The sequence below is a fragment of the Bidens hawaiensis genome, unplaced genomic scaffold, assembly GCF_021521415.1.
Source record: "Bidens hawaiensis isolate Kalapana, Puna unplaced genomic scaffold, B.hawaiensis_p1.1 tig00030503_1, whole genome shotgun sequence".
In the NCBI taxonomy this organism is placed as follows: Eukaryota; Viridiplantae; Streptophyta; class Magnoliopsida; order Asterales; family Asteraceae; genus Bidens; species Bidens hawaiensis.
Genome location: NW_027495082.1, coordinates 188544 through 198932, shown reverse-complemented (window position 1 = coordinate 198932; position 10389 = coordinate 188544). Strand labels below are relative to the sequence as shown.

The 10389-nt window shown below is 36.7% G+C and overlaps 1 protein-coding gene across 2 annotated transcripts; it reads right to left on the bottom strand.

Moving 5' to 3' along the window:
- Positions 1–971: 971 nt before the first annotated feature.
- LOC143580501 (bifunctional aspartokinase/homoserine dehydrogenase, chloroplastic-like) lies at positions 972–6109 on the bottom strand. Of its 2 annotated transcripts, none has more exons than XM_077063504.1 (19): positions 5998–6109; positions 5651–5818; positions 5501–5571; positions 4544–4918; positions 4366–4454; positions 3995–4298; positions 3873–3925; positions 3574–3788; positions 3403–3490; positions 3212–3325; positions 3032–3130; positions 2746–2940; positions 2593–2675; positions 2302–2527; positions 2076–2221; positions 1860–1995; positions 1711–1794; positions 1551–1643; positions 972–1468 (listed from the first exon to the last, which is right to left on the bottom strand). In XM_077063504.1, exons 2-19 carry the CDS (start codon positions 5791–5793, stop codon positions 1220–1222), a joined length of 2763 nt encoding a protein of 920 aa, XP_076919619.1. In that variant the 5' UTR covers positions 5794–5818; positions 5998–6109; the 3' UTR covers positions 972–1219. The 2 variants fall into 2 exon arrangements, with proteins under 2 accessions (XP_076919619.1, XP_076919618.1); XM_077063503.1 differs by having other exon boundaries at positions 5651–5832; positions 5998–6100.
- Between the last annotated feature and the right edge of the window lie 4280 nt (positions 6110–10389).

Below are 10389 nucleotides of genomic sequence, written 5' to 3'. Positions count from 1 at the left end.
GCCTTCACTATCCATTTGCGTTTGTTGCGAATCGACGTTCTTTTTCAACGCCTTGCAATACGGTTTTTCGATGTGTTTCTTCAAATTTGAATTCGAAAGTGGGTTTAAATAAATCCCACAAAACTTGCACCGAGCCTTCAATGAATGGTCACTCAATTCAACCAAATCCCAATTGCACCAAATCTCTTGATTACGATTATGAGGTACAATACGAACGAAACTTGGTTCGGCGTTGGAACCTTGGCCAACCGATGATTGTGAGGCAGCCATAACAACAAATATGAATATAGAAGAAGAGAAAACAAGAGATTAGAGAACTCAAAACGTTGTAATAGCGTTTTTTTGTATTTTTTTGCATTCGGGTTTGCGTTTTGAGTGTTGTGATGAACCCATGACACCAAATACCTATTTATACTAGTAGTGAGGTGCTTGGGGAGCCAAAAAAAGGCTATTTTTGACCCCAACGGTCAAAAAACGGCCAAAAAAAACGATTTCCAACGGCTATATTCGATCCAACGGCTAGAACCGTTAGGAACCGGTTCCGGATGGTTCGGTTCCAGAACCGGTTCCGGTTCCTACCCGCCCCCACTCAGAAATGCAAGAACCGGTCACGGATCATCGGTTGAATCAGATAGGGTCCGGTTCCTACAAAAAACGGGTAGGAACCGGTTCGGGTCCACCGGTTCGGTTCCAGGAACCGGTTTCGTTGAACATCTCTATGCCCGCCTACCTTCTATGTTGATGTAATATCTATGTTTCTTAAACAATAATTAAAAAGAAGTTACTTTAGTAAAATATTTTAGCTCTAATAGGAAAATAATTAACATAAACAAGCAAAAACAAACAAGAAATAATCAACTAAACAAAAATAGACTAAATCTATAAATAAAGGAAAGAATCATCCCATCAAAATAAACATTATGAAGATTGTAGGGTTAATTTCTAATTTCTAAGTGTAGTGAGCACACAACTAATGAAATTGAACTAGCTTTATTTCATTTGAACGAATAATTATGATAACAAGCATTAAACAAGAGAAGAATATCATTGCAACAATGGTTTTTTGGTCCTAACCTCTTTAGAAGCTAGCTAAACTAAAACCCAAGATTGCTTATTGTCATTGAACCCATGGATCAACAATACAACAAACCCGGGGGGGGGGGTTCGCTTATTACACATAAATAATAAGGACCACAATTATTACAAACAAGCATGATTATTAGCACGAAGGGGCGCCAAGATTTGAGGCAAGCCGTAATAGGTCACTGAAAACACCGCCAGCTGTCACTTCTGCTCCGGCTCCCGGACCACGAACGATAAGAGGTTGTTTATTGTACCTTTCTGTTGTAAAAGCAATGATATTATCAGAACCGGACAGTTGAGCAAACGGGTGTTGCTTTTTGTATCTTTGCAACTCCACAACTCCCTTCTGGTTCTTAACATCCACAACTCCAACATATCTTAAAACCTGAAAAATAAACAAATATTAGATTACATTAAAACTTAATGAGCAAATTAAGGTTAGAAAAGATCTAATAAAAGTTGCTCACTTCTCCAGCTTCCTCTGCAGCTTTTCTTTTGGTAGCTATATCCGAGTCAAAAGATGGTAGCTGCTGCATAAAATCTTTCACTGATGCAGTTTCCTGAAATTCAACAAAAGGTTATATTTGAACTTGTAATATATGCGATAAAGATGATCATAATTCTAACCTTTAATGGATCTGGCACAAGGCTTTGGACAGGTATATCTGAAAGTTCGAGGTGTAAACCACATTCTCTAGCAAGAATTATCACCTGCAATATCGTTCAAAATTATAATTCACCGCTTTACACATTTTTATATTTCCATTTAGAAATACCTTTCTGGCTACATCGGTACCAGCAAGATCATCCCTAGGGTCTGGTTCGGTGTAACCGGCTGCTTTTGCCTCATTCACTACTTCACTGAACGATCGCGTGTCAACAAAACTGTTGAATATATAACTCAATGTCCCACTGCAAAGACACAAAACTAATGTTATCAAGTTGTACTGGATTTGACTTTTAACAAAGTGTAACATGGTTGTTTAATTAACCTGAATATTCCTTCAATTTTTATAATCTTATCCCCTGTTTGAAGAAGATCTCTTAAAGTATGCATGATTGGTAAACCAGCTCCAACAGTAGCTTCATAAAAGTAATGAGTGAATGATTGCCTTTGGAGAGCTCGCAGCTTCAAATACTACATCAAATATAAGCCTCCATCAAGAACTAGAAACAATTCACAAATAATGTGTAACCAGATTAAATTGAATGTATTACCTTATCAAGTGGTCCAGAATTTGCTTTCTTATTCGGGGTTATTACATGAATTCCCGTGTGTAACCAATCATGATAGTGGTCTGCAACTTCAGTGCTTGATGTGCAGTCAACTAATACTGTATTGGGAATAAAATGATTTTCATGGACATGATGAACAAATTTTTCCAGATCGGCTTTTTCGCCCTTCTCGTTTTGAAGCTCTTTCCATTTAGAAAGATCGATTCCCCTAAAACACAAAAAAACATTATCAAAAGGGATATTTGACATTATAGTGTTTTCTTTTAGACTTACGTGTCACTCAGCAGCATTTTCTTTGATCCAATGATACCCATAACACGTAAATCAGTTTTAGACTTTTCTTTCAGAACTGCAGCCTGCCACAGACAGAAGTGAGCTAATGAAGCAGCAAATAAATTTTTAATAAAACATGAAATGTGAATATACCTGATCTCTAAGCTGATTAAGCAAAGTGGCGCCAATTAGCCCAGGCCCAATTATGCCCACTGCTATTGCTGTTTTAGATAAATAGAATCTTGAATGGACTGCTCTTAGGGCTCTTACACAATCTTCCCTTTTGACAACAACTGTGATGTTGTACTCTGAGCAGCCTTGTGCTATAGCTCGAACGTTAATATTAGCCTACATGCAATGTTTAAACTGAGTTGATAATATAATATTATAGCTAGCAGACAATATTATATGTATGAAAATCAAGGTGTACGTAACTGACCTGCGCAAGTGCATTAAATAGTGTAGCACTAACACCTGGAGTGCTAGCCATTTTCTGGCCAACTGCTGCAAGAATGCTACAATTTGGTATTATTGCAACCTTAAAGGAAACAAAAACAAAATGTTATGTATGTGGGCCCCCACAGTGTAAATAGCTAAGCATTTTGGATTTGAGTCAAACCTGAGATAGACGTCCAGCACTCAAAGCTTGACGAAATCTAGCCTCTAATGCCTTTGCAACCGCTTTCACTTCCTTCTCGGGCACAGCAAAGCACACAGAATGTTCACTACTAGCCTGTAATTGGACCACACTTAGCATACCAACTCAACTACTACATGAGTTTAAAGATAGTATAAAGACATATCACATACCTGAGAAATCATTATGACATTAGCTCCAACATCTTTAACAGCACCAAAAATGGCACTTGCTGTACCCGGAACACCAGCCATTCCAGTTCTGCAAAAGTATTCCATAATTACAAAGAAAAAAAAACACCATAAGGTGGCATGAAGATGGAACAAAATGCAAGAAAAACGCACCCCTCAACATTCACAAGGGCCAAGTTGTCTATGGTTGCAAAGCCTTTTACATAAGCTATCAATTTCTCTTTGTCTTCAACTTCAATGATAGGTGCCCTGCAAATTTTTGTTCCAGGTGCAGAGAGGTTGAAGATATTTCTTATAACAATGGGAATGTCATACTGCATCACTGGAATGATAGTTCGAGGATGTAAAACATTTGCCCCAAAATATGACTGCATTAAGCACTTCCACATTAGTTACATACACAGAACTCAAAAGTCAGAAGTCTTCAAGCAGAAAGAGATGAATGAGTTTACCATTTCCCATGCCTCTTGATAAGATAAAGTATTCAGTACAACTGCCTCGCTAACTGCAAAACACTTTGTTCTTTAGAAAGCTAGTTATGCTTAAAATACATATCCTAAATGACAAAACTAACCTTTTCTAGGATCTGCACTATACACACCATCAACATCCGTCCAAATTGTCACCTGGCGGGCCCGGAACAAAGCTCCCATGATAGCAGCAGAAAAGTCGCTTCCGTCCCTTTTTAAAGTTGTGGGTATGTTTTGAGGGGTGCTAGCTATAAAACCGGTAGCGACAACTACCTTAGAAGGATTTTTCAAGAACCAATTGTCAAGTCTATGCTCTGATTCCTCAAAATCAGGATCAACTTGATTAGAACCAGCGGGTGTCACAATCAAGACTTCCCTTGTATCCATCCAGGTACAATCTACCCCACCCTGTAATTAAAAAAAAGTTTTTAAAAACTAATCATATTTAAAGCATATTCAGTATCAAAATAATCACCTTTCTGAGGACAGCTGATAATATTTGAGCTGACCATAACTCTCCATGTCCCGCAACAAAAGCTGAAAACGATTCTGTGCCATGTCCGGCTGAACATGAAGACATTATTATTATTGTTGTTGTTCAAGCATAGTAAAAGCATGAGCAGTAGTAAACGAAAAACAGAAGAGATAAAAACCTATATATATTGCACGCAGCATTGCTTTTAGGTTATTGACATCACGAGTGAGAGTCGACAAGAAGCTAGCAAGTTCATCCCCATCAAGTAGATTAACAGCAGTCAACTTATGTTTCTCAAAAACAGCATCGAGAGCCAACTCATAAGAATCATCTCGTGACTGCGCTTTCTCAATAAGATCATACATCATATCCGTAACTTTTGACATTGCAGATACAACAACCAGCTTTCTCTCAGAACTGTCCTCCACAACAATATTAGCAACATTTTGAATTCTTTGTGCAGTTCCTACACATGTGCCACCAAATTTATGGATTGACCATGTGTCACCCTTGACTATCGGAGACTTCACTGGCACTTCAGCTGTTAAAACATCTGACATATTGATAAAGTCAAAACAGAATATTCAATAACTGTACTCAACGATAAGAAAGGCATGAGATATACAGACACCGGGACGTTATATCCAGACACCGTCTGGCATCTATACAAGAGATGAGACGTTGACGAAAATCTAAACAAGTCTTATAGCATGTATACGAGGCATATAGTTCTTAAGTGATGAACTATATGCCTCTCGTACTATATAAGATGCCATGGCCTATACGAGCCAAATACACATGTCAAACTACAGGCAGTGTTGTAAAAATCACTAGGAGCTAGTCGGGCAGTGGAATCTATATGTAAATTTTCAAATATACATATATATTCCAAATTTTATGTATAAAATTCTCAAATTTGACCGATTTTGGACAAATGGGGATTAACTAGCGATTAACTGGTGTTTAGTCAGGATTTTTACAACACTGGCCGCAGGTTTGACGTTTCCGTACCATTGTCATGCACGCAATGTCTATTTGACCCTTATATACATATACGAGCCGTATAGGCCCTGACAAACACCAAAAGGACGGTGTCCAAATATAACATCCCTAAAAAAAGGACTTAAATTCAGACCTGTCGTAACCGAAGCCGAAACTCTGAAGCTACATGACTCTCTTTTCTCCAAATGAGAAGGCAAACCTGCTCTGTTTTGCAAATTACATGCTTAAGCTAACAATTAAACATTAATCTATAAGGAACTCATAATATTAATATGTATATTACTTGTAAGTCAAAGCTCTTTGCAGGTGAGACGAAGCACTCGATAAGCAAACCCTAGACTTAGTCTGTAAGGCTGCATCATGAGCTGCTAATTGCGAATAGGCTCTCGGCACATACGATGACGAAACAGGAGTCGATAATGCCATTATTATATCTCACCTACACTCACAACTGATTCCAGTAACCTGTTAATTAACAATAAATTGATTTATAATAATAATAATAATCATATAATACATTGAGTATTAGTAATTGATACTGGTTTAGTGATAATGACGCACGTGATTCAATTATTATTATTATTAGATGAAGGTTTAAGAGGTGGTAACGGATGAGTCGAATGCACTTACAGGTGCCGGAAGAAGACGGCGAGTGAGTGTTGTTTGTAGTAATTAGTAAACCCTACTACTGGTGTGGTGACTAGCGATGCGGATACTGGTGTACTACTACTACAAGCCACCAATCATACAGTGTTTTTGTGGCAATAATAAATAACAGGGTTATAAATGTAAATTACCCATAGGCCAGAGCCAGGTTTTGTTTGTTTTCGGCTAACTTGAATCCAACACCACTAGTTTTTTTTTCCTTTTTTTTCATGCTGGGTTCTATGATTGTGGCACGATGATAAGGATGTAAAGAGTCACCCCAGCTAGCTCGAAAGCTACTTGAAATCGGCTATAGGTGTGTGGTATTATGATGTGACTTTCGTCTAAAATGAATTTTATCAGTTTAAGTTTCAGACATGTTTAACTAAACGGGGTGTGTTCGTGTTAACCGAGTGGGTTTAGGTGTTTGACACCTTTAACACATTTAATTTTATTACCTTTTTTTTCCGAAATGTACTTTACTAGTTTACTATAAAATAACATAAACTATTAAGATAATTTTTTAAAGAATTTAAGAAAACTGCATTACCTTATAAAAAAACAAAAATATTATGTAAAATCGTGAATACACTCTATGCGTTTAAATTCATACAATGTTTTCTGGCAATAATAAATAGTAGGGTTATAAATGTAAATTACCCATAAGCCATATTTTGTTTTCGGCTTACTTGAATCCAACACAAGTTTTTTTTCTAGCGTGAAAACAAGGAGGGGGCTCTATGATTGTTAGTTTGTCACACACTATGATAAGGATGTAAAAACTAAAGAGAGTCATGTAAATCGGAAGCTACTTGAGATCAAGTGTAGGTGTATGATATTCTAACGTGACTAGCGTCTGAAATGAATTTAATGAATTTGAGTTAAATGTAAACGGGTTTGGTTAGTTTTAGGGGTGTGTTCGTGTTAACCAAACTGGTTCACGTGTTGACCCCTTAAACACGTTTATTTTTATTTATTATTTTTTTTCATTATGTGCTTTACATGATAACATAAACTATTATAGTAATCTTTTAAAAAACAAAAGTAATATGTAAAGTTAAGTTTTAAATATTAACATGTAAACTAGTGAATACACACCCGTCATGTTTGGATTCATGTCAACTCGTGAATACATTCGTTGTGTTTAAATTCATGTGTTGACATGAGTTTCGAGTTTGTGTCAGGTTCGGCTTGCCAAACTGCAAACACAATCGGTTTAGCAGCTTTGGTTGACTCATTATAAGTTTTGATGAAGCTGAGTTTAATTGAGTCCGAATTCAATCTATAACTTTACTTATCAAGCTGAGTAAACATGGTTGCTATTTATAAACTTTTTATTTATATTTACTAAATATGTGTTTACATAATAATTATTGTATCTAAATTTATAATAAAAATTTAAGTATTATATATAATGTTCAATTTAAAACTATAATTACAAATATGAATGTGACATCTACTAGGATTCAACTTGGCATCTCCCATTGTTACAAATTTGGAGTGATACATTATTTTATTTCCCTATTTAAATTTTACATGTTAGAATATTTTTTATTGTGTTAATAACTTTATAATTTTATATGAATGTCATTTCAGAATAATCTAAATTATTTGATGATTTTGTTGCATGTATAGTGAGTGCCTAAATGGGGACCAACGCATAACCAGCATGTCCTAAAATAAACAAGACATTAATACCCTGATGTCGCTTTTTCCCATTTTTTATTATGTATTTAAGAGCATAATATTCTAAAAACAAAGATTTATTGTGTCTAAAATAAAACTTGTCCTTTACTAATTATTATTTTGATCAACGGCCTTTAGCTCAACTAAATTGAAGGGCAAGTAAAGATTTGAGTCAAATATCGTAAGGTTTTAAGTTCGAATTTGATTACAACCAGATGCTAATGTAATGTGCTTTTGAGCAATCGATTTCCACTAAACAGGAGATGGTGGGTTGGAACTACCCATCGTTGTCAGAGATTGCGGGCACATGGGGTCGCATTTTGCGATTGTGTTACCCTGAATACAGTGGCGGATCCAAGAAAATTTTCTCACAGGGGTCCAAAAACTTTTTAGTCAGTATCCAGTTGACCATCGATATCACTACATAAATCTTTTATGATATGGATAGGCCGGTCGTGTTAAGTAATCGGTATATAATTTTTTTGGTCCGGTTGAGCCCCTCAGATCGACTAGAATCGGGTCGGTTCAAGTAATATAGAAAAAAGATAATCAAACAAAAAAATTTACATGAACCTTCATTAGAAATGCATAAATAAAATGTCATATGTCTAAAATTGTTCTTTACGGGTTTTCATTTTTTGAAGTTTAACAAAAATACCATAGTGCGCATGTATTTTTCAATAAAACAAATACACTATCGTTTAAATTCTCATCACCCATTTGATTACGCAAATCAGACTTCTCGTAAAATTATTTTCAACATGTGGTTGCAACGGGTAATACGAGAGCTAGCCTCAATAAACAATAAACCAATACAAATGAAGTTAGTGAGCAAACCAACGTATGTAGAAAGTTGAAACATTTTCTTTGAAGATTAAAGCTCTTATAATCTGTTGAATTCACCTAACAAATTACCTGCGTCATTGTAACCTTTTTTAATAAGTTAATCGTATATTGGGCTTTAATAAAACTTAGGAATAGATTGATTGGGCATTTGGACTTAAATTTGTATTAAATTTGTTTCAATTAAACTCAATACATTTATATTAATTATAAATGTAAATTTGTAAATTTAATTTTTATTATGGCCGGTCTCAAAATTCCATGGGGTCGTTCTCGAATTGTCACAAAGTCTTTTTGTCGTTCTTGAAATTTCATGGGAGTCGGTATCAATGTTCATAGGAGTCGGTCGAGATTTTAACACATATATATCACTAAAAACTTTTTCCTCACAGAGGTTGACCAACCCCTACTAAAATGTAGGTACGCCCTGCCTGAATAGCCAAGCTTATTCGTGTCTCATTCAAAGAAAAAAACCATTATCAAATTGTGTGTGCATTTAACTATTTAAGTCTTTACATTGTGCTTAAGAGTTCTTCAAAAATTTTTACTTATAACCCTATGCTTATAAAGTCTTTACATTGTGCATTTAATGATCCTTTGTTTTTATAAAGTCTCCCGCTTAAACCCGAACTCTAATTTATTTACAAATACGATACCAACTATGATTCACACTCCTAGGCCCGAATTGGGGGTGTGTCAGGTTGATATCAGAGCCATCGATCTTAGCGAATTGGGTATCATAAAACAATACCAAAGCTTCGATTCAAGCGTAGGAAATATTTACTTGTTTATTTGAATAGGGATAAGATTGGTTGGTAACCCTTTCTTTTCCCTCTCTTCAATATAAACCACCTATCAAGATGTCTTATGAAGAATTAATAAAATATTATGATCATGAAGTAAGAAGAGCAGGGAAGTATTATAAGTTTCCACAAGGAATCATGAGCAAGGATTACTTTGAATCATTCTTCAACGAGGAACACAACCAAAACCCTAACCCAAGTCCAATCTACCACCTAGACAATACCCCACATCAAACATATCAACCCCCAAGACACTCTAGCTATCATCCCACAAGTCTACCAATGTATCAACCATCCGAGATCCCGACTTACCAACCATCCGAAGAGCCACAACACTACCCGACCGGATATTTGCCAAATCCACACCCTTCGTATGCTTTCCTCTCAAATATCCCAATCAAGGAGGAACCAAAGTCTTCTTCATCATCCGACTGGATGCAGTGTCATTCCGACCAACGAAGGTGGCATACCGGCACATCAACCATGGATACTGCCAATTCTCACATCAACAAAGCAGGACCATCCCACAAGCCCAAGATGAGGGTGACAATGCCATACGAGAAGATTCACATACCGGCAATGACCGAAGAGGAACTAGAACCAGAAGAGGAACCGGAAGAAAGAAATGATTCCGAGGAGGAACATCCGGACAATCCGAATGAAGTAACCACACCAATGGAGGAGCAACACCCAACCCCAAGCTATGGCTCCGTAGATCCATATATAAAGTTTCTCCATGAACTCAAGGGACAGGCATCGTCAAGTTTCCCACCATACCAAGGCGAGATTCCATCTATTGAAGAACAGGCCAATGAAATCCGTGAACAGAATGAAGCTGCCGAGGCATTCTTCAACAATCCCAACGATGCGACGACGTCTCCGTATCCGAACCCGAAAAACCACTATGACATTGTGATGATGGGTTACCGCGACCCACCTCCAAGATACGGGTATCCTACGGACATACCATAGTCCCAGGAGGAACATTTGGATCGAGCCTTACAAGAAACGGATGAGTTAAGAAAGAAGATAGAAGCTGATGGAA